Source organism: Oxyura jamaicensis, chromosome 2 (assembly GCF_011077185.1).
Source record: "Oxyura jamaicensis isolate SHBP4307 breed ruddy duck chromosome 2, BPBGC_Ojam_1.0, whole genome shotgun sequence".
Lineage (NCBI taxonomy): Eukaryota > Metazoa > Chordata > Aves > Anseriformes > Anatidae > Oxyura > Oxyura jamaicensis.
The window spans coordinates 7013466-7038116 of record NC_048894.1 but is presented as its reverse complement, the minus strand read 5'-3'; the positions used below and the strand labels follow the sequence as shown (position 1 = coordinate 7038116).

Here is a 24651-nt window from a genome sequence, read left to right as displayed (position 1 = left end):
AGAGTATTTGCTTAGTAAGAAGCAGTTATTTCCTCACAGACGTTTCGGTCCGTGTACTTACACTACCACCATTTCTACAGTACTGAGCGTTGTGCACACAAGGAGCTGCTGTGTTGCCTGTCCTGAGGATCTTTCACTCAGGGGGCGTGAACAAAGGCTACCTTAGAAATGAAATTCAGAAGGCTGTTATTGCATTTTTGCTGTAGGCATTTTAGTTTCCTTACTACTATGCACAGTCCTGTCACTTAGACAGGAAATGACGCTAATTTCTGCTGCTGTGGCACTGGTGCTCTCATCTGTGTTACTTTTCCTTTGTCGGAGGGGAAGGATTTAAGCCTTTTCTGCCAAGCAGCCCGCACTTGAAAACTGTAAATGAAATTGTAGAAAAGAAGATGTGAGGATTTGATTCGGAAAAGGAATCGCATCCTAGACTGGTAGTAAAACAGACTCTTTGAAACTTTCATTAGATGTTTTAAAGTGTCAAGTATGGCTGTAAAATGCCTCATTGAAGAGGAATTGCTGTTCTTCCATCCAATTTTTCCTGATCTATAAACCCATATCCTATGTTTATACTGCTAACTTAACGCGGACTGAGAGCTATAGAGGCTATTTAATGGAGTAGACTGTATTTTTCTTGTCATTGAAGTTCTTTGCAGTATTGGCCTTTATTGATCCAAGCATTATCTGCTGTGCTCATGTCTTCAGGTTTTAGACCACAACAATACGCGATTTGAAAGGTAAAGTGGTTGGAATTGTGCTTTCTTGGCACAGCATAGTACCTGAACAGGGACTCCTAATATATACAGAATCTCTGCTGCTAATAACTCCTTCGTTCTTTTTATTTCTGTTAGTTTAAACACAGGATTTCTACAGGGATGAAGTATTTTCAGTTTGAAGTTCCTAGTAACGCTTGTAATGTAGTTTTTACAAGCATGTGTTTGATAGAAACAGGTCGTACAAATAATTTGGTTGTAAATTTTGTAGGAATAACAGATGCAGTGTTCACACTTAGCAAAAGAAAGTGAGTTTAACTACATATGTGGTTTTTTTTTAATCTTTTCCCAGCAAAAAGCCAGAGATAACAGAGCTGCATTGCGCATCAATAAAGTACAGATGTCAAATGACTCCATGAAAAGGCAACAGCAACAGGATAGCATTGATCCTAGCTCACGTATCGACTCTGACCTCTTTAAAGATCCATTAAAACAGAGGGAATCGGAACATGAACAGGAATGGAAATTCAGACAGGTGTGTTGCTTTTAGGCTGTTTTATTTTTGTTCCTGGTTTTTATTGCGTTGTTGGAATGCTCTGTTATAATAAATCAATTTTAATCTTTCTTTGTAGAAGAGTATAAATTCGGGCATTTTGGAAGAAAATAGATGCTATGAAAAGAGAAGCGGCTAGTAAATGTTAGAAAATTTTGTTTTACAACTTTTACTCTTAAATTCTACCTATTGTGGAAGTAGTTTATTCTTTCTCTGTATGGTTAGCTGGTGCAATAGTTTGTTTTTATATACCCGATATCGCAGTAACCTTATCCTTGCAGTAAGACGCAGCTTACTTCTTCAAATTAGGCCGGTTTTCCCTCAGAACCTATTTGCCTCCATCAGTGCTGCATCTGTCAGTACTCGGCTTCAAAGTACAAGGTTGGAAAGCTCTACTGCTCTTCAGGCAAACTGGGAAAATTTCTTCCCGGGCAGTCAAGGGTGCATGTCAGGGTAATTGAACTTCACAAATCGCTGCGCTCTGTGCTCCCATTGCATTTACAATTCACAACGATTCGTAGCTGACACTTAGTGTGTTCTAAAGTTTTAGTTATTGATCCATTTTCAGTCATCGAAGATTTTGTCATGTATATAAAAGTGTAACCTTTTTCCTTATAACTTTACAACAGCAAATGCGGCAAAAAAGTAAGCAGCAAGCCAAAATAGAAGCCACGCAGAAGCTTGAACAAGTGAAAAATGAACAGCAGCAACAGCAGCAGCAACAGCAACAGCAGCAGTTTGGTTCACAACAGCATCTGAGCCAGTCTGGCTCAGACACGCCTAGCAGTGGGATCCAGAGCCCCTTAACACCGCAGACTGGCAATGGCAGTATGTCCCCTGCACAGCAAACATTCCATAAGGATCTATTTGCAAAGCAGCAGCTACCTGCTACACCTACTTCAGCGTCCTCAGATGATGTGTTCCTAAAACCACAGGCCCCACCCCCTACTCCGACCCGAATCCCAGTACACGATTCACTGTCTCAGACTCCTCAGACATCATCCCAGCAGATGTTTTCTCCAGGTTCCACAAACACAAGGCCTCCTTCTCCAATGGATCCATATGCTAAAATGGTGGGAACACCTAGACCAGCACCTATTAATCAAAACATTGTTAGAAGAGGTAGCATCACACCGTTAGACACCTGTGCACCACAGTCAGCCATGTCCAGGCCCATCCAGGTCACGGAACCATCAGGAAGCAGGCCTTCACCAGTCAGGGATTCATGTTCTTCATCTCCAAGCAGCAGCGATCCCTATGCAAAGCCACCAGACACACCCAGGCCTGTTATGACACCAGATCAGTTCTCCAAACCCCTGGGGGTCCCAAGGTCACCCATAGTTATGGAGCAGTCAGGGAAGGTTCCTTTGGCAGCTGGAAGTGGTGATCCGTTCACTAAGCCAGCTCCCAGAACCGATACGTTTCAGAGACAGAGAGTAACTTCTGCTGATGCGTACGCGCGGCCCCCGTTGACTCCTACTCCTACTCCCGTTGATGGTAGCCCTGGACCCTTTAAAACTCCCATGCGCCCACCTCAGTCTCCACAAGATCCTTACTCATCAATGCCAACTACACCAAGGCGCATCCCTGTTGATCCTTATGAACGGCCTGCTTTGACACCGAGGCCAGTGGATAACTTTTCCCATAATCAGCCTAACGATCCGTACAGCCAGCCTCCCCTTACTCCCCATCCTGCAATAAAGGAGCCTTTTGCCCATCCACCCCGGATAGTGCGACAACAGAGTGATTCTTTCCCTCAATCCGGACCCATTTCAAGGCCAGCTTCTCAGGACCCTTACTCCCAGCCTCCAGGTACTCCTCGGCCAGTTGCCGACCCTTACGCCCAACCTCCAGGAACTCCTCGGCCCACCACAGTCGATCCATATATGCAGCAACCACCAACACCAAGACCTGCACAGCCAGCAGATTTATTTGCTCAGTCCCCAGCAAATCAGAGACATTCTGATCCGTACGCTCAACCTCCTGGAACACCAAGGCCAGTTCTGAATGATCCTTACTCTCAGCAACCAGGAACTCCAAGGCCAGGAATACCAGAGAGTTTTAACAGACCTGCAATGACAAGACCAGGACTAATACCAAATAGAGATCCTTTCATGCAGACATCGCAGAACAGGTTGCAGGGCACTTTTGTCAGGCCGCCAGACCCGTGTTCTCAAACTCCCAGACCAGCAGGACCTGCAATAACGGATTCATTTAGCCATGGTCCTGCTCCTCCAGCACGTGACCCCTATGATCAACCACCCATGACTCCAAGACCTCAGCCAGAATCTTTTGGAACTGGTCAGCTAGCCCACGATGCTGCTGAACAGTCACGGCCTGGATCTGAGGGCAACTTCAATGCATCTGCAAATTCTCCAATGAGTTCTCAAGGGCAGCAGTTCCCCAAAGTTTCACAAGTTCCTGGCCCAGCACCTACTACAGGAGTAACGGATACACAGAATACCATGAATATGCCTCCTCAAGCAGATACTGAAAAATTAAGACAGGTGAGAATAATGTTTAATACTGATGGTATTAAAATTCCATAAGTAGGATTTTTTTTCCCATTCTTGTTAAATATTTGAAGTTTCTTGGCATTAAACATAGTTGTGTAATGTAGAATTACATCTGTTCACTCAGTGTGTTCATTTGGCTCTCCTAGATAGAGCCAGAATGTATAGAATACAAAAACATCAGTAATTTTTAAGGAATTTGGGCAAGATCTAAAAATGAAGTAAAGGTTATCGTTGAAGCCATTGAAGATGGAGATGACTGGTCTATAATAGTTCTGTCATCTGTGGGGTGAGAAAGGAAAAACCTTGAAAGGACAACTCGTATTCTGTAATAGATGAGATGTAGAACTGATTGTGAGTGGCTTGTTCACTGACTGAAAAAGGGAGTGTAGGCAACAGCCTTAGGCTAGACATCCAACTTTTTGGGTGGCTAACGTGTTGAGGGGAGTTCTGCCACTGGTCCTTCACTCCAGGCTTTTGTCAGTGAATGTTTGGCAAACAGCTCTTGTTGAGACACACGTAAAATTACATTCCACTTCTGGAAAGCTGCTTGGTCTTTTGTTTGGAAGGAGCAATGGGAAATCGATTGTGCAGAAAAATTGGTAGTATTACTCACTCGGAGTCAGAGTAGATTCTGCAAGTTTGGTGTAAAACCTCTCACTGAATTTTCTTCAGTGGACCTTAAGGCACCTCCCTCCTTCAGAATGCAAATTTTTGTGTGGTGAAAGGGCCTGCGTTGCTGGAATAGAAAAAGGAAAAGAGCATTGCTTCTGTGTTAGTTGGTAGAATGGGGTCGCACTATATGCTCTAACAAGAGGCCTGGAGATAAAAATTCTGTTACCAGCATCTTGTACAATCTGATCCTTTTTCTAACTTCCGAGGTGATTATGGTAATATAATGTTTTTCTGTAGTGATTTGAAGAATTTCTTTCCTCCAAAAGGCTTAACCCAGTGAAGTATAGCACTTCAAAATATGTCAATTGCAATGTCAAGCACAATGAATTATTTTTTTAAACAGCGCCAGAAATTACGTGAAATTATTCTACAACAACAGCAGCAGAAGAAGAATGCAGTTCGTCAGGAAAAAGCCTTACAGGAGCAAGCAGCTACTCCCCATGCAACTCCTCTTCAGCACTGGCAGCAAGACAACTTAAATCCAATTTTTAACCGTCCTCCTCCTCCGTATCCTGGGAATATTAGGTCCTCTGTTGTCCCTCCAGGCGGGCCAAGGTTCCCAGTATACCCAAAAGATCAACGCGGACCATTTCCTGGTGACGGGCAATTCAATAGACCCCAGTTTCCAGGAGACATGAATGCCATGGGGATGAGACCTCATGGTCTTAGGTAAGCAGTTTGGTCTCTTAAAACCAGGATATTACAGCAGTAGTTCTAAATTTACAGAAATCGTTAGATACAAAGTTGGGGTTTTTTGGAGGGTGAAAAAATCATGTGTTGTCTACAGTAGCTGTAGACAGAATTCTACTGAAGTTGTATGTACAGAACCTTTTCTTGTAAGTATCTCTAACACTAGAATGTACTTTTCACTCATTAACACTGTTCTACACTGTATTTTATTGGGAATTGATCAGAAATAAAAAGGGGAAACGGGAAATTTTGGTGAACTGACAGATGCTGTTGCCCATTGTTTTGAGGCATTTATTAAAAAAAAAAGATATAACTTTAGCTTTTGCTGCCTTAGAAATGGATCAATGTAATACTTGTTTTCCATTATAATGAATATTCAATCAAATGTTGACTTCTATCTGTGCCATTTTACAATGAATACCAGTATTGATATTTATTGTAGTCTCAGGAATTACTATTTTCAATATTTTGAATTTACTTCAGTAAATCCATGCATTATTTAAGTGTAGTAAGTTGAATTAAAATGTAGTTTGTTTGCTTAGATCTTGCTGTCACAGAGCTTTCTATTCGTTATTATTGGAATTGAAAACAGGTTGTTTATTAAACATAATTAAAGCAATTATTTTATTGTAGTTATAAAACTCATTTAAATATAAACATAATCAGTCACAATATTTATTTAAATATCTTAATGAATGCATCATGTGAAGCATTTTGGTGAATAGTTCTTTAGTCAAGTATGACAGGCTAGGCAGTCCTGAGAAAAAAGATCATTCAGTCTTTCATACTTTATTTTAGATTTGGGTTTCCAGGAGGTGGCCATGGTCCACCATCAGGTCAAGAACGTTTCCTCAGTCCTCAGCAGCCGATGCAGCGCCCTGGAGTCCCACCACAGCTGAGAAGATCTCTGTCTATCGATATGTCTCGGCCAGTGAACAATCCGCAAATAAATAATACATCTGGGATCTCTCAGCATTTTCCTCCGCAGGGAATTCAAGTTCAGCAGCACAATATATTGGGTCAAGCATTTATTGAGTTACGTCACAGAGCTCCTGATGGGAGGCCAAGGCTGCCTTTTAATCCTTCTGCAACAAACGTTATGGATCCATCAGCACAACACCAACGACATGCAGGGTTTATACCCAGGCAGGAGTTTCCGGGCCCAAGACCGGCAGAACCACTGAGACATAATTCTCAAGGTATACCTAACCAGTTGCAGATGTCTACAGGTTTGGAGCATATGTCGCAGCCCCAGCAGGATCCAATCAACCCTGAAAACCCACCTGCACTTGTAATACGTTCTCTAAGCCATCCACCAGTGGCTGATGCTTTCCCAGGACCGTCTTTGCCTACACCTGCACCAAGCGATGAATCGGCAAATTTACAGATTCCTACCCAGCCGAGTGATGGTCTAGAAGAAAAACTTGATCCTGACGATCCTGCTGTAAAAGATTTGGATGTGAAAGACCTTGATGGGGTTGAAGTCAAAGATTTGGATGATGAGGATCTGGAAAATTTGAATCTAGACACAGAGGATGGAAAAGGGGATGAACTAGACACTTTAGATAACTTGGAAACCAATGATCCTCACCTTGATGACCTTCTAAGATCTGGGGAATTTGATATAATTGCATACACAGACCCAGACCTTGATGTGGGGGATAAGAAAGGAATGTTTAATGAGGAACTAGATCTTAGCGTCCCCATTGATGACAAGCTAGATATCCAGGGCAAGGCAGAAGAACCAAAACAGAAAGAGCAAGAGGATAAAACTGAAGCCCATCCTGAGACCCTGTCACCACAGAAGAAATCTGCTACAGAAAATGAAATTAAAACAGAAGTACTTTCCCCAAACACTCATGAGGAAAAGAAGAATGAAAATGAAAAAAGTGATGGAAATGCTGAATCAACAAGTACTCAACAGGCTGCTGAAACAGAGTTGAAAGATGGAGAAAAGGCTCCTGCGCAGCCTGCTAACCCAGACATCCTTGACAAAACTACTGCTGTTCCCAGTCAAGAAACAACTGCGCCTAGTCCAGATGCTCAGGGATCTGCTCCATTGCCTGTTCAAGGAGCAGTAAGTTCCTGCAGTATTTCTGGGTCCACACCAGTCCTCTCGAGTTTGCTAGCTAATGAAAGCTCAGATAACGCTGAAGCAAGGACACTAGGGTCTCCCTCTCAATCTTTGCCAGCAACACAACTGAACCAAGCGTCAGGTATTCCACAAACACTAATGACACCTGGTGGACAGATCCTGGAAAACACTTTAAATTCCAATTTGACCATGGTTCCACGAATAAACCATAATTTTTCTCAAGGGTCACCAAACCCAGGGTTTATTCAAGGTCAGTCAGCGAATCATAACTTTGGGACAGGACAGACGTCTAATCAAACTGTGGCTGTAACAAACCGTCCTGGTCCTAGTGGCATATCTGGTCCTCAGCAGATAATGCTCCCTCAACCATTAGCTCAACAACAAAACCGAGAGAGACCACTGCTGCTGGAGGAGCAGCCACTTCTTCTGCAGGATCTTTTGGATCAGGAAAGGCAGGAGCAGCAGCAGCAGCGGCAGATGCAAGCCATGATTCGCCAACGCTCGGAGCCATTTTTCCCAAATATTGGTATGTGGGTGATCTATTTGTATGCGTGTTTCGGTTAGTTGTTTAAAAATAAATAAATAATCCGTAGCACTGAAAGAAGCAGGTAGATGTTTGGAATGTGAAGATGGCATAACAAAATCCAACCTGAGCAGGAGGTATAATGGAAGTCTGGTAACTGAGTGTGTACGTGAAATGCTGAACGCTGGCAAGGCTTGGATTGACTTTACCAGGGTCAGGATTAATGCTGTGTTACTGCTAATTTGTCAAGCATGAGCTCTGTCACCTCATATGTGATACGGAGTAAATGCAGCCTTTGTAAACAAAACTGCATGATCGAGGGCAGTAACTGACCTTTTCATGTTCAAAATACCAAGTTTATGGTTGTTCCACGTTTTTTTGGCATTGTTCACGGTGACTCAAGGAAAGGAATCATTGAATGTAGTCTGCTCACCCCAGATAGCTAAGACGACTTCCAGAGGTCCCTTCCAGCCACTCACTGCAGAGGACCATCAGTCGGTCCAGTTGGTCCTGCTCTGTGGAACAACTAACAGGAGAGATGGCAGGAAGGAGGCATCGTTCACCATGCTTACGCTCTTTGCAGATGCTGTATGTGGCGTGTGCCTTTCTGCCTGCAGTACTACCAGTAATTACAGAGCAACCAAACAGTTCTTCGTAGTATGTTTGTGGTGATGTGTCAGTTCTGCCAGCTGAACTCAGAAACAACCCAACTTCCTGATTCTTAGAACTATAAATAGAGTTTATTAGTATGTTGGCTCAGATTTATTCTAGAGCCCTTCTCAACCTGATCTGCTTTACTTTGTGTGTCATGGCTGAAAACCAGAGCAGTTGTGGCTGGATTAACTTTCCTCAGGGAATATATGAAGCAACATAGTAACCATGAATTTCAAAGTGGACAGGACAAATAATTTGAAATAGTAATGCAGTGATGTTGTTTTGCTGATGATTTATGTATGAACTAGATCTAAACAAGTCAGTTCCAATTAACAACTTGTAACGTTCAGCTTTGTAATTTAATTTTACTGTCTTTCTTTCATAGACTTCGATGCAATTACAGATCCTATAATGAAAGCAAAAATGGTAGCTCTTAAAGGGATCAATAAAGTCATGGCACAGAGTAACATGGGGATGCCACCCATGGTTATGAACAGGTAAGCAACGCTCAATACCTTTCTTTAGGGCTGCTGGCGACTGGTCACCAGTGGTGTCCCCCAGGGGTCGATGTTGGGGCCCATCCTCTTTAATATCTTCATTGATGACTTGGATGAGGGAGTTGAGTGCACCCTCAGTAAGTTTGCAGATGACACCAAGCTGGTGGAAGTGTTGATCTACCGGAGGGTAGGGAGACCCTGCAGAGGGATCTGGACAGGGTGGGTCGATGGGCAGGGGCCCTGTGGGATGAGGTTCAACATGGCTAAGTGTCAGGTCCTTCACTTTGGCCACAACAACCCCATGCAACGCTACAGGCCTGGGGCAGAGTGGCTGGAAAGCTGTGCAGAGGAAAAGGATCTGGGGGGGTGTTGGTTGGTGCTCACATGAACATGAGCAAGCAGTGTGTCCCGGTGGCCAAGAAGGCTTGTAGCGGGAATAGTGCAGCTAGCAGGAGCAGGGAGGTGAAAATTCAGATTGGAAATTAGGAGACATTTCTTCTCAGAAGGAGTACTTAATTGGGGACATGGTTTGGTGGGTAATATTGGTAGTAGGGCAATGGTTGGACCAGATGATCTCGGAGGTCTTTTCCAACCGTAATGAATCTGTGGTTCTATAATATCTAAATGCATTATTCTCTTTATTTTTTCTTTGTATTAGAATATTTAAAATACTAATACTTTTTTTTTTTTTTCTGTGCACCTTCACTATTTTAGCACAGTATGTCATCTTTTGTTCACCCATCTGAAAAGGGTAAAAATGCAGTAGTATAAACCACAGGCAAAGTCTTAGAGGGGCAAATGAAAAATAATATTCTACAGGTTTTTAAGTTTGGTAAGGAAGTTAGAGCAAATGTCTAGAAAATACGTGTGTGCTTTGTTGAAGTTAATTGTAATACAGAATGTTGTCTTCTCCCTGAAAACACCCAGCAGTTTTAAATGTTCCAATTTTATTTCGTGCTTATGTATCAATAGGTTTCCCTTTATGGGTCAGCCAGTGCCAGGAGCTCAGAGCAATGAAGGCCAGAATCACATGCAGCAGGCCATTACACAGGTAGTACAACTTGATATGGAGTTTGCAACACAAATGTTCAGTAATGATAACTTTTTTTAATTGGATCATGATTTAATTTTCTTATCTATGTTTTTCTGAAATTTCTAGGATGGAAGTTTGACACCTCAGATTTCTAGACCCAATCCTCCCAATTTTGGTCCTGGTTTTGTCAGTAAGTACAGACGAAGAATTTATTGTATGTTGATGTTTAAATAAACAGTTTTGTCACTTCTTTTCTGAATAAAATGTCCGTAAATGGATAGTTTTCTCTTCCAAAAAACATCCTTTTAAAATGGAGTCACTTCATTATTACAATACCAATTTAGAAAAGGGTGCATAGTAAATTATATATATATATATTTCTGGGAATCTATCTACAAAAAAAAAACATCATTAGGAAAGAGGGAAGTGGAACAAACAAATAATTAGCATTATTTGTATTTGTGTGAGAACAGTAATGGTATTTAACTGACAGGCTCATATCTGAAAGATCAGGTCTTCTGTCGTGTTGTAGTATTCTGAGCTGAATGAGAACAAGAGTCTATACTGATATACTTTTTATTCAAGAATCAAAAAGATCGGTGCAGCATCATTGTCATTTTAAAAAATTCCAACAAAAGCTTTCCAAGCATTAAGCAAGATCGGCTGGAAAACATAGTTGCTGAAAGTAGAAATATATAGCTCCCTTACTTCTGCTTGCCCTAGATCAATTGCAAATCCTAGTCTCTGAGACAAGAAGGAGATTCGTTAGCAGAAATTAAAACAGCATATGTTGGGAGAGAAAGGTGACACAAAAAGTGCTACTGCAAAAACTTCACTTGATATTGCTTAATAAAAGAAACAAAGTAAATACCTTCATCTTTTCCAGAAAGTGGAGTAGCCATGCTAAATACGGAATGAGAAGCTTTAGTAAGATTTTCTGTATTAACTTCAGATGAGATTCTAAATGGCGCTCGGCAGTGGCCTAGCTCTGTTTGGGGGCTGGTTCTGAGCATTTGAGAAAATCTGTTCTTCATTTCAGTAGTAGTTATTCTTACCTGGAACTTGTTAATATTTCAGTACTTTCCATCTGCAGTTGCTCTCCATCATTTCCACTTGGTTGTCCCTTCAGGTTATATGATTAGTTTCACAGAATGTATCACTGAAAGAATTAGTGCCCCTCGAGGCTGTAGATAGCTCTGTGAATCGATTTGAGTTGAGCTGTTAGGTTCAATGACTGTTTCTACCACACTGACTGTTAAAGAGGAATGTGGTAGAAACTGGAGCACAAGGAGGATGTGGTTGTACTGAAGGCATACTGTTGTATAGATATCCTTATTCTTTATACAAGATAAACATTCTTCACGAGGAAATTCCATGCCTTATTCCTGATTATCCAGTTCATTGCCGCAATGTGATCACGAGACAAATGACGCTGTCACCAAACCCTGTGTCTCACTTTCTGGGCTCAGTGCCAAGAAAGCGTTATTGGACATGATTGTTTTGCCTCCAGAAAAATATCCGAGAGCCATGGATTGCTCCTGGCAGATCAGCATTTCTCATTTGCAAAAAGAGTAATGTCACAGTTACAGCCTAAATGACAATACAGTTATTTGTGGGGAGGAAAAGGCATTGGTACTGAAGGCACTGTGCTGAGAGCCAAGAGAAAGATATTTTTACAGAGAAGACAAGTTGTAAAAAGCTGGGGTTTTGGTATGGTAATTTTCATGCAGTAACTTTGAATTGGAGTTTGTACTTTAATTTATTCTATTATAATTCATAATAAATGATTAGTCAGAAATATGTCACGTAGTCTAAATTATCAGACATTTCCAAAAACAAATCAACCTGCCCCACTACTTTCTCCATTCCTAATGATCTTTCAAGATTTCTTTCAAATGAAGTGAAGCTTATGCCATCGGTGATTAGAAATGAGAGATCTGTTACCCTTCAGTATATAACTTGGTACTTCTTTCCTTTGGAATCCTACCCCAGTTTCTATCATCTGTAGTGGCTGGGATTTGGTTCCAGTTGAAAGAAAGTAGTATTTTATCCAATTTCTTTTTAACATCTACCGTGAAGTGAGCATCTTTCTCTACTAGAGGAGAATGTCTCTCCAATTGCTTTTGTGTTGCAGCTCAGGTTAAATAGCTTCTACCTCTCCCTTACTAATTAGCTATCCCAATTTAGTAGTGTTCAAATTACCTTGCCTTCTTCATCATCCTGAAGTTGAGCACAATGACAGTTAATTTTGAAATGCGAGATGAGATGTGGAACTGGAAACCTGTCAAGCCTTACCTTTCTTTTATTTCATGAAATTTTCATGTTTATGATTTTAACTTTTTTTCCTAGAAGTCATAACAAAAATAGATCTAAGCGTACAAAACTTCTGCAAATATCAGAAATAATTAGACTGTATCTCATGTAAATCTGTGTCTTTATTCCCTAATCTGTTTTTCCCTGTACCCAAAGCCTTCAAGAGGCCTTCCACATCCCTGCTTCTGGGACAGAGCAGGGAACCACCTGCAGGTTCTGCAGCTGTTTTAAAGCTGCTTTTGCTCTCTGGCTGGCACATAACGCACATACACTGACTGGTGGTCTGGTGTCTCCTGAAATTAAAGGCTTAAGTTAAAACTCCTTTCTCAATAAAGGCAGCAATTTGGATCTCGTCTCCTTCACTCAGATCACTCCAAGAGCTTAATGTCTCTTGAGATCTCAACTCATCTGTCAAATTTGGCTGAACTTGACCAACAGTTTCATAAAATAAGGGGGGAACCTGATTGTTAAGCTCCATCTCTATAAAGTGCGATGAGATCATGTCATACTTTATTTCCCTTGTCTCTTAGATGATTCACAAAGAAAGCAATATGAGGAATGGCTGCAAGAAACACAACAGCTTCTCCAAATGCAACAGAAGTACCTTGAGGAGCAAATTGGAGCACACAGAAAATCAAAAAAAGCACTCTCAGCAAAACAGCGTACAGCCAAGAAAGCTGGCCGTGAGTTCCCAGAAGAAGATGCAGAACAGCTTAAACATGTTACAGAGCAGCAAAGTATGGTCCAAAAACAGCTAGAACAGGTAATCATTGGGAAACAAAATGGTTCACCTTAATACTGAGTTGTTATACTGGTGTGACTCTTCTTTAAATCTGCTAAAACATGAATTGAAACGCTTAAATATAGCGGAGCTTATTTGGAAGGATCCATTCCTTATCACAGGTTGTGTGTGTAGCAGCATTACTCTGGGTCACCAGTGACACTGGAGTTGTAGGGGAACGTGCTAGAGCAAGAATTACAACAAAAAGCTATTTTAGTACTTTGGGAAGAAGAGAATTTTTTTAGCAGGGTGATTTACAGCGAGTTCCTAGAGCCACGAAAAGCACAAATGAAAGATGGAAATTGCAAAGGAAGGAAGTCTGAGCATCTAGGGTCTTGTTTCAGCATTGAATGAATTTTTTAACTGGCTTTTTCAGATGTCCTTATGTAATCAGTAACTTGGTTATATGCCAGTTAAATGTTACTGTTTGAAAATCTCTCCTCATTATACCTTTAATGCTAGCCTAGTTTTATCATCTGTCTGGTTCTTAGACACTAATCACCAGTGCGTTGTCTGTTACTGTATTGTAGAATAGTAAAGGTCAAAGGGATATCTGGAGGTCATCTAGCTGAGTCTCCTGATCAGTGGAGGACTAGCTCCGTGGGTAGATCAGGTTACTCAAGGCCATGTCACCCAAGTTTTGATAAGTCTCCAAAAGCAAAGATTTCCCAGCCTCTCTGGGCCCCTGTTCCAATGTGTAACCACTTTCACTGTGGTTTTTTTCTTTCTTTATATTCAGTTGGAATTTCACTTGCTGCATCTTGTAACTGTAATTATAGTAAGTGAGATTAAAGTTAAGCCTGTGATTGCTTTGATAAATTTATGGTTTGGCCAACAGTATAAAATGCTATGTTCCTCAAGACGTCATGTAGAAATTATCTGGCATGATGTTTCCTCACTGTATGGGTGGGGAATCTTTTTGTTGTCAGGAACAGATAGATCTGCCAAATATTTAAATGCTTTAGAATTATCTTTCATTAATATGAGGTAAAAAATTGGCAGCAGGCTGCTTGGAATGAAGTCCTAAGTTATATCTGACTCCAGGTTCTTGCTCCTGTGTTGCCTCAAGAGAAAGTATGCATTGGATGGACTATTTGTTGGCTTGTCTTTTCGCTGCGTGGAAGAGGGATGATGCAGATAATTACGTCTGTCATTCCTTCCTTTTCCTTTCTTTCCCTTCCACAATAAATGACAAGTAGAATAAACACAAAAATATTCACCTCAGCCAATCTCTATCATACATACTTCAGCCTTGTCTTGCAGTGGAGTTATGTCAGAGCAACAGCTAATGATGATAATGCTGGCAGAGTCATTTAGTGCCTTGTAATTAAGGTTCTTCTATTCTTCAGTTTTAAACTTAAGTTTCAGATACGGCTGGAAAATGTCCCGTACTCCCATTCAAGCATGGGTTTAGACCAGTCATCCAGATCCTAAACAGCAGTTTCTTATATACCTGGATGGACCTTACATAAATTCTTACTGAAGTGTGTTTTCAAGGTCCTGTTTGAAGCAATTTATTACTCTTTCAAACCAGATCAAGTTCTTTTTCTATAATCAATTTTCTGTCCCTTTTGGAAAAGGGAAAATAATATATGCATAGAGGAAAAAGCTCTCAAATGCTTGTGCTGGTCACAGGCAGAGAAACTGGAGCTGACTCGGTGCAATGTGAGCTTTTGTCTGACAGTTACTGTATTAGCTCAGGCACGGAGCCCTGCAGCCACAACCACATTGCTTCTACGGCCAGGGCAGTCTGACTGCTTTGGTGTGGCGCGGTGCCTGTGCTAATAAGCTCCGCGTCATTCTCCACCACTCTGGTAGACTCACTGGGTTGCTCTGTGCAGGTGCTGGTCCTGCGAGGTCTCATCCACGTCCAAGTACAGGCACGGGGCTCGTTGCCACCGCACATTCTGGGAGGGCATAGTGGTTTGGATGCCTCCTTGTTTAATTGTACTGAGCCAACACAGGGCTGTGGAACAGCTGAGAAGTCCTGGGGCACTGGGCTGTGCAATGCAGATGGATCCAGTTGGTGGCTTTCTGTTTGTCTGGCAGTACCAGTGCCAAGCCAGATCTCGTAAGTTATCTTGGACCTGAGGTTGCTCTGTAAATAGCCCTTTGGGTGCATCTGTTCCACATTCTGGAACGTTCCTGTAATATCTCTGTTGTCCTGAGCTTTCTAGTGTATCTTTTGCACCAGATGAAGGGAGCACTTTGAAACATTTTTGGTTATGTTACGGACTTTTCCTATCAGTACAGATAGCAAATGGAAGTTGCAGAAGTTGCAGTCTAACAAACGGAAAAGAGAGATTCCATCATCCGTATGTTACAAAGCAGTGGTTTACAGGTCCTTTGATTTTCTTGGACAGCAGTGTACTTAGCTATCTATTTGTGTTTCTGAAATACCCTCTCTCATCCTGGTGGCACTGTCATATCCTTTCATCGGCTTCTCCCATTTGCCATAAAAAATAAACTACTTAACTTTTAGTGTCCACGGCCAGTGTATTCTCATCTTTAAATTAAAAGTTCTCAAGCAGCAGTTGTCTTTTTCTCTGCTGGGTGACGTTTGGGAATCACCGTTATCCTGCAAACTTTTTCTTTTCAGCTGTTTCTTTAAAAGAAAGAAATAAATTGATGTGTGTACATCATCCACCTCACTGTTTCCATCTTCCTGTCTGTTCCCAGCTATAGCTATTCTATACATGGATGCAAAGATTTGTACAAGGATCGCTTTGATTTTAGCTTTGTCTGTTCTGTAGCACAGTGCCATCTTGGTATGTAATTGTAACTATTAGGCACTGTTATTTTTTCTAAATTTTGGGGGTGGATGGTATTCCTAATTAAATAAAGGTATTTAACCTTAGGAAGGGAGAGAAAATCAGACTATGCAGAAGTGCTATTTTCACGTAAGCTTAATTTTCTACTGGATGTTATCTGATACGTCACGTAGTTGGTACATGTCAGAGATGAGTAATGACTTTTTAAATTTACAGATTCGAAAGCAGCAGAAGGAGCATGCAGAACTAATTGAGGAATATCGAATCAAGCAGCAGCAGCAGCAGCAGCAGTGTGGAATGGCACCCCACGCCATCATGCCAGGAGTCCAGCCTCAACCACCAATGGTTCCCGGAGGAACGTCACCAGCGATGAATCAGCAGAACTTCCCCATGGTGGCACAACAGCTCCAACATCAGCAGCATGCAGTGGTGATCCCGGGGCAGCCCAACCCAACCAGAATGCCAAATTTATCGGGATGGCAATCTGCAAATGCCCCTGCGAGTCATATTTCCATTAATCCAGCAAGGATGCAGCCTCCAATGACACCGTTGCCAATTACTCCTGGTACACCAACTCCCGTGCCTGGTCCAAATGCAACTGCACAGTCGGGGCCACCACCGAGGGTGGAGTTCGATGACAACAACCCTTTTAGTGAAAGTTTTCAAGAGCGGGAAAGAAAGGAGCGTTTACGAGAGCAACAGGAACGGCAACGCATTCAGCTTATGCAGGAGGTAGATCGGCAGAGGGCTTTGCAGCAGAGAATGGAACTAGAACAGCATGGTATGATGGGGTCTGAATTAAATAACAGAGCATCCTTATCGCAGATACCTTTCTTTAATTCTGATCTGCCTTGTGATTTCATACAAACTCCACGCCCTCTTCAGCAGTCTCCACAGCATCAGCAGCAACAAATGGGACAAATGCTGCAGCAGGGTCCTGTGAACTCACCTCCCGCCACAAATTTCATGCAAAGCAGTGAGCGAAGGCCAGTGGGACCTACAGCTTTTGGACCCGATGGATCTGCTGTTCCAGGCGGAGCCCCCAATTTCCATAATGTAAAACAAGCTCATGGGAATCTTCCTGGGGCCACGTTCACACAGAACCAAGTCAGGCCTCCATTTGCTTCTTCGGTACCTTCATCTACAGTACCTTCATCTACAGCACTCAGTAGTGGTGCCCCGTGTGGTTCGGACACTAGTGTGCCCCAGGCAACAAACTTCCCTGGCTCAAGCCAGTCCCTCATACAGCTGTATTCTGACATAATTCCAGAAGAGAAAGGCAAAAAGAAAAGGACACGAAAAAAGAAAAAGGACGATGACGCTGAGTCAATAAAAGCCCCCTCAACTCCCCATTCAGACATTACTGCACCGTCAACTCCAACCATTTCTGATTCTACCTCCACCCCCACAGTTAACACCCCCAGCGAACTTACACGTCATCAGGATGAGCAAGAGTCAGCGGAGTTAACAGGTCCATCAACATCAAACGCAGCAGAGAGCCAGACCTCTCCAGAGCTGGAAAGTAAGCTCCCCAGCAGCAGTTTGCCACAGAAACAGCCAAGTGTAACTACGGAGACCGAAAAGGATAAAACAGACACATCTACCAGCATTCAAGAAGTTAAACTAGAAAAGGCAGAAACTGATCAATGCTCAGGTCAAGCTGAGCCTAAAACAGAAAATCAAAGCAGTGTTAAGGTGGAAGAAGATAAGGTCACGTCACAGCCTGCCTCTTCAGCTCAGAGTCCAGCCCAGCCGGCTAGCGTTCCAGCAGCAAAAGGGGAGTCAGGGAACGAACTGCTGAAACACCTGCTTAAAAACAAAAAATCCACATCTCTTCTAAATCAGAAATCAGAGAACAGCTGTCGAACAGAAGACGAGACTGCTGGGGATAAGAAGTTAACAGAGAAGCAGACTCCACCTGAAGGAGCGGTGAGCATGTTACTGCTTTGTTGTGCAACAATAACCAACAAAGGCTAGTTTGTGTCTTCACTGCAAATGTTCTTGAAAATGTGCAGGAAGGTAACGTACCTGCACAAGGGTGGAATAAACCGATTTAAGGATTTTTTACCTCCATTTCTATCTTTTCTCCCTGTGTAAAATCATCTATGTTACAAAAAGAGCAAAACCGAGTGACTTCACAGATGAGTGTATTCAGAAATCATTAATATGCAAAAAACTTTTTTTTTTTCCCCTGTGGATAGCCATCTTAAAACATGCCACTTCCTAATATGCACTAAGATTAAGGCACAAATTTACAGCATGACTCAATTACATTCCAGGATGTTCCTGTACATCATACTGTATGTCTGTATGTGGCTTTGTGACTCCCCTTTTGTCGAGTACAGGATGAGCTTTACAGAGGTGTGGGGCTGGGTTTCATACACCTTCAGCTGCCCATCGGCAGTGGTCTGTGAATGAACCCAAACCCATGCTCATTTGTTGCCAGTGAAAATCCTGTACTCCCTTTAATTTTAAGGGATTTTCTAGGATTTTTATCAAAAGCGTGAAATGGTTAAATCTCCTGAAATTGCTGGATTTTTGTTCTACATAATATTTCTCCAATTACTTTTATTTTAATTCTTCGTATTAATGTAATACGTTACACATTTGTATATACATTTGTATTAATGTATAAATGTAATAGTGAGCAGCAAGTAACTTAGGTAAGTGTTAAAGATCCCCGGTTAAAACATATATGCCAGGAATAGTTGCAAGAGTCCTTCTGCTAGGGATTGTACAGAGCTGCTTAGAATAATAATTGCTACAAAGAAATTAGACTTTCTCTTGGCGTGACACCATCTGTTGCATTACCAAGTCCCATTCTGATTGTTTTTCCACAGCTATCCTTTTATATGAAGGATGGCTTTGCAAATCAATACTAAAAGTATTTAATGGAATGGTACAGAGCAGAACCATTTCACAATGCTGTTCCTGTTCTGAACTCCACAGACGTTTGTATTACACTAACTTACACGCCTTTTTTTTCTGTAACCGAGTTTCCCTTTTATTATCCTCGCATGAAAATCTCTACGGCTGCATGCGCACGTGACTTTATTTTAGTGGGTATTCAGAAGAATATGTTTCTGCTCCGTGAGTTTTAATGATGTTTTCAGACGTCAGTGGTGTTAATGGTAAGCCATAATTCTGCGCGCAGGGACAGTGCAGCAGTTGCAGTTGCCAGCAAGACAGTAAAGTAAACAAACCATAAATTCGGTTTGTTATCAATGAGATATATTACTGTGCGTGTTCTTTAGACTGTTGTGCGATAAATTTGAATGAACTGTATATTAAAACGTCAAAAATTCTGCTTCTCTTTCTTACTTTATACCAGCAAACTCCAGGAAACCAGATGCAAGGTGCATTTGGGTGTAGTAACAGCCAGCTTCAGAGAACAGATGTGGGACATGAAACCAAGAAACAGAGAAATAAGCGAACTCAGAGGACGGGGGAGAAGGCGGCTCCTCGGTCCAAGAAAAGAAAAAAAGAGGAAGAAGAAAAACAAGCGATTTACCCTAACGCTGATACATTCATCCAGCTCAAGCAAGTAGGTATACAGAGCCTGGGTAACTCATCGAGGAGCTTTAAGGAGTGGCTTTCTCATGATGAAAATGAAGTGGTTAACGAAGATGAATTTTGAGTACAGGGTGGAGAACATTAAAACTTAACAAAACGGGGACATTTAAGGTTTGGATTTATTCTGGTTTGGAATATCTCCTGACTTGGCAGCATTCATTAGTCTCAAAGCCATGGAATTCCTGTCTGCTCTGGCAGCAGCTCTGGCTGAGCTGCCATAGAGCTGGGCGTTGTGGCTCCGGTGGCCTGGGGACCATCTTCCTGAACAAGCAGAGGGGCCTATGGTTGAGGCAATTGTCTGTGAGTGGGTGAATTCCCTTGAAAAAAATAAAAAAGAAAAAGAATAAAAAGTACTCTACTAATGATAGGATATCTGTGATGCTTTCGTTTTATAGTTAGACTCATTTCTAACGTTTTTCTTTACTTTTAATACAGCAGCTTTCTCTCCTGCCTTTGATGGAACCTATAATTGGAGTGAGCTTTGCACACTTCCTTCCTTATGGCAGTGGCCAGCTAAATGGTGGAAATCGACTTGTAGGAAGTTTTGGTAGTGCCACCCTTGATGGAGCTTCAGATTACTACTCCCAGCTCATCTACAAGGTACAGCTTTAATCTAGGTTTCCACTGTGGGCTCTCTGGGAGAAACGTTCTCATTATTGCTGCGGCTTGGTTGTATTTTGCGCCCTTTATGAAACCAGAAAAAAACTCTCTTGTTACACAAAATGGGCTGTTCAGTGTTGAAACAGAGATTGTTTTACCCTCTGATAGTGGAAATCAGTTCGAGAAATTGTAGTAAACAAATTCAGAAGTATTCCATTTACAAATGGATGCTAAATAGTGAAAATTGTAATTACAGTTTCATGGAGCAGAAAAGGCTGAATTCCCAGTACTTTGCAAAGTCGTTGAAAGCACTAAAGCATTTCTTAATGTGAATTAAATTGGAAATAGACTTGTTCTCATTTGTCCACTAAGCCCTAACTAAGAACTCTGAACAAAATAGACCATTTGTTGATCAGCTAATAACCCACAGAACTGAAATCTCTGAGATCAGAATAGCAATATCAGGATACAGCAAGACAGTGAACAGAGAGAATCAAATCTGATGCCCAGCCACCCCAGTATAAAACTTAAGTAAATGATCAAAAAAGTGATATTTACTCCAGCCTTAAAAGAAGTGTACTGAGCTGAGAATGAGACCTCGCAGATGCGGTTGCTGTGGTCAAAAGCGATGGCATTTATTTGCTTTGTATGTATGACTGCCACAAGGATAGATGTTGAAGTTCTCATTTAATTTTTGTCTAAAATAAGGTCAGTTAAGTAAGCTACTGAGAAGTAGCTAGGAGCGTGGACTTGCAGAGTATGCTTCTCCATGGTAACTGCTTCCGTGGAAGCTCATCCTGTGCTAAATGTGAGCTAACTTCCTTTTTTGTGAGAAAAGAGTAAAGTATTACTGGTGGTGAAGGAGGTTCACCGTGGTTTAGTTCTCTCAGTCTTAAGATCAGACCTTTGCTTAAACTGTAGGAACTTGGTGCAGATCCCAAGCAGTTCATACAAATGCTCTCTGTGCTTTTGTGTAAATGATTTATCCTTTCTTTCTGTAATGTATACTTCTCATGCAAACAATATTTCTCTCATAGTATCATTGACAGAAGAAGGGCAAAACATATGTTCAATAGTGGATACTTCCATGTATGTGGTCACAGATTTGAGAATTATCTATCTGTGTTTCAGTGCTATCTCTGGGTGTGAAAATAACTGAGTGGGTTACATTATCTCGTACTAGAACAAGGCAAGTTTTCACCCTGTGCTTCACTGCTAATTTACAGTTTTTTACTCTCCTGCAGCAGAACAATCTGAGTAATCCTCCAACACCCCCAGCCTCTCTTCCGCCCACGCCACCTCCTGTGGCATGCCAGAAGTTGGTAAATGGCTTTGCAACCACTGAAGAACTTGCTGGCAAGGCTGGTATGTTAGGAGGTCATGATGGTAAGATTAATACATACTGTTTCCATAATGAGTCAAGTTTGTAGCAAATTACCAAATAGATAACTGGGATGCTTCTTGGTCTTCTTTTATAAAAACAATATGGCTAGCCCCTCTTTAAAGATCATAAGCACTATTATCTAGATTTATTTTACACCAGTAGTAATGTCAAATGATGAGGTTTTTCCTTTCCCTTTCAAAAACGAGATCTAGAAGTACTCTAAAGAAATTAAAAAGAAAACTTTAAGATCAGATTATTATGGCCACTACAAAGTACTAACCAGTTAGCTGAGTGAGCAGTCTCCTTGAAAAGTGTCCTCAGCACACTTTATCTATGTGTTCCTAATGCTTGTAATTTGATCAACTGAAATTGCTTTCTGTTAAGTAAAACTTCATACTGCCTTTTCCTGAGCACTGTTCAGTAATAAAATTCTTCTTTCCAGACTTTTCTCTTTCATTGTTAAAAAGTTGTTGACTTCAAGTAAAACAAAAATACTCCTACATTGGCAGAAGGCACGCTCAGAAGTGCCAAGCCTTTTTGCTCAAAATTTGCTTATTTATTTATTTTTTTAAAGCATGGAGATTAATCATGAGCAGTCAAATTTTTTTTCAACTACAAATGGCTGAGAGCTGTGTTACCATCTGCTGTTAATGCCTTGGTTGTATCTGGGAGCCGCCAGTACTTCAGAATGCAGATCAATAGGAAGGGCTGTACAGATGTCTCATTGTGCTGTCTTTCTCTGATTGTAGTTACCAAAGCTCTGGGACCAAAGCAGTTCCAGTTACCTTTCAGACCACAAGACGATTTATTAGTAAGAGCAATGGCTCAGGGCCCTAAAACTGTGGATGTTCCTGCTTCGCTTCCAACACCACCTCACAACAATCAGGAGGAGTTAAGGTAGGTTTTCCCTGACATCTTTAAATAACGTGTTTGGAACAGATTCTGCAAACTCTCAGTAGGAGATGAGACTGTGGAGGTGTGAAGAAACAAAATGCATTGTGCACGGCAGACAGTGCACAGTAGGGTTGTTTGTTCCAGTTAGCTCCTAGCATTCATGCGTGAGCGAGCAGTGCAGTGAAAAAGGTGGCTTTTGCCTTTGCTACACTCCGTGTCCTGTTATGTTACTAAAAATTCGTTACCTTGCCCTATTAAAAGTGAAAGAAAAATATATAAACAGATATTTTTCATGGAGGAACATGGTGATGACAGCAGAATGGTGCAAGTTGTCAGACAGCCTGAAAACTCCCCTGCTCTATTCAGTTTCAGTTACTGTGTGAGACATGCTTGCTGGAACAGGAGTCTCCCTACAAAGATCTTGCCTTTTCTTGTCCTTTGACCTGCCTAACCAAATATTGGCGTGAGGGAAGATGGACTGGGGAATTAAGTTTAACGAGAAAATTTAAGTATTAAATACTGATCTTTACTCAGGTGGATGGAGCCATGGGGAGCAGATGGTTCTGTAAAGGAGCCAGGGCATTGCTGGTGCCTCTTTTTCTTTGTCTTCCCCAAGAACCCACCTTGTGCAATGGAGTGTTAGCCAGAATTAATGGCCTACCACATAATCCCACTTCATAACTAGCAGCAAGTTCATGATAATTCCCTGTCACAGTTTATAACATTGGCTCTCCAAATGTTTGTTGACTGCTTCCAAAATAGCTTTTTTTTGGGTTTTGTTCCAGGGTTCAAGATCACTGTGAGGACAGGGACACTCCTGACAGCTTTGTTCCTTCTTCCTCTCCTGAAAGTGTGGTGGGAATGGAAATAAGTAGGTATCCAGACCTGTCAGTCGTGAAGGAAGAGAACCCAGAACCTGTACCATCTCCCATCATTCCCATCCTACCTAGCAGTACTGGAAAAGGTGAGACTGCAGCAGAATGAACGATTAGAACTAGTCTTTCTTTTATTCTCTTTTATTTGTTTTCATTCATATGCATGCAAGTTTAACCTAGGATATTTGGTTTTATTTTCAGGTTCAGAAGCCAAAAGGAATTACATAAAGTCAGAACCTGGTTCTGGAGCACTACCTGGTTCTGGCTTCTTTGCCTCTCAGCTTGGTCCATCCCAGAATGGTCCTAAATCTGGCCTTATATCTGTAGCAATTACATTACATCCCACAGCTGCTGAGGTAAAAGAAGCCTGTTAACTTCTGTTGTATTTTATTTATATATTCTTCAAATAATGGATCTGAAGGGGGTTATAGAATAGTAAAATTAAACAATTGTTGTAATCTTCTAATAATTTGTGTTACTTCTGCCTTGCTGCCTGTCTGATGTAAACAAAGCTGTGTTCTTATTACTGTTTTTAGAATATTAGTAACGTTGTGGCGGCCTTCTCCAACCTGCTGCACGTCCGAATTCCCAACAGTTACGAGGTTAGTAATGCTCCAGATGTCCCATCCTCCATGGCAGCAGCCAACAGTCACAGGGTGAACCCATCTATGGAGTACAGGCAGCACTTACTGCTTCAGGGTCCTCAGGCAGGGCCCATGGGACCTGCCAGGATCTCGGGGCCTTACGGGCTGAAGCAACCCAACGTGCCATTTCCTGCAAGCAGCAATGGTAAGTGGGCATCGGTGCTTCTAAATCTGCAGTGCCAGAATTCTAATTGAGTTAGTATTAATGCATGCCGATTTTATTAATTCATGCTCTATAATTAGTTGATTTTCATTCTAAATAATACTAATGTAGTCATGCAGACCTGCTCCTGATGCTAACGTCCTGATCCAGCTTTGACTTCCATTTTGTTACGCACTTCACTGGCAGTGAGATATTTCTTCCAGTAGTACCCAACATTATTAATGTTGTCTGGTCTGTTTTTAATTCCATTGTTCTAGAAGATTGTTACTGTGCTGGAAAAATTTATGCAAGTCTTTAAGGATGTATTGCTCTATTGTTCTAATTATTTCATATACAATAATTTATTTTTGCCTTGTTCACACAGGTGCTTTTGGTCTGGTTTAAACAATTTCCCCATCAGGACCTAGTTTAAAGCTTGCTTCAGTCCCCTATCCAGGAGGATGCTACTCCTCTAAGCCACTGAAGAATGCTGTGTCTTCTCATAAATCATATATAATCTGCTATGGCTTCTAACAGACTTTGTTGTTTTCTAGGTATAGCTGGCTATAAGGATCATGGTCAAAACATTGCAGAAAGCTCAGCACTGAGACCTCGATGGTGCTCTCATTGCAAAGTGGTGGTTCTTGGTAGTGGTGTGCGCAAGTCCTTCAAAGACCTGCCTTTCCATAAACAGGTACTGCAGTGGAAGTCAAGTTTCTTGCATGTAA

General features: G+C 41.6%; 1 protein-coding gene across 12 annotated transcripts in view; it reads left to right on the top strand.

Moving 5' to 3' along the window:
- The window catches only part of KMT2C (lysine methyltransferase 2C), a 200506-nt gene that overhangs the window by 164919 nt on the left and 10936 nt on the right, over nucleotides 1-24651 (top strand). For 8 of the 12 annotated variants that reach the window (XM_035318876.1, XM_035318874.1, XM_035318873.1 and 5 more), the window contains 17 exons: nucleotides 1066-1248; nucleotides 1896-3773; nucleotides 4798-5123; nucleotides 5943-7765; nucleotides 8802-8913; nucleotides 9886-9964; nucleotides 10073-10136; nucleotides 12790-13022; nucleotides 16028-17740; nucleotides 19143-19355; nucleotides 19820-19984; nucleotides 21229-21370; nucleotides 22118-22265; nucleotides 23048-23226; nucleotides 23339-23493; nucleotides 23674-23926; nucleotides 24478-24617. In XM_035318876.1, the coding sequence (XP_035174767.1) occupies nucleotides 1066-1248; nucleotides 1896-3773; nucleotides 4798-5123; nucleotides 5943-7765; nucleotides 8802-8913; nucleotides 9886-9964; nucleotides 10073-10136; nucleotides 12790-13022; nucleotides 16028-17740; nucleotides 19143-19355; nucleotides 19820-19984; nucleotides 21229-21370; nucleotides 22118-22265; nucleotides 23048-23226; nucleotides 23339-23493; nucleotides 23674-23926; nucleotides 24478-24617 (7806 nt within the window). Of the gene's footprint in view, nucleotides 1-1065; nucleotides 1249-1895; nucleotides 3774-4797; nucleotides 5124-5942; nucleotides 7766-8801; nucleotides 8914-9885; nucleotides 9965-10072; nucleotides 10137-12789; nucleotides 13023-16027; nucleotides 17741-19142; nucleotides 19356-19819; nucleotides 19985-21228; nucleotides 21371-22117; nucleotides 22266-23047; nucleotides 23227-23338; nucleotides 23494-23673; nucleotides 23954-24010; nucleotides 24040-24477; nucleotides 24618-24651 lie in introns of those variants that run through there. The other 4 variants (XM_035318870.1, XM_035318881.1, XM_035318871.1 and 1 more) reach the window with 3 other exon arrangements.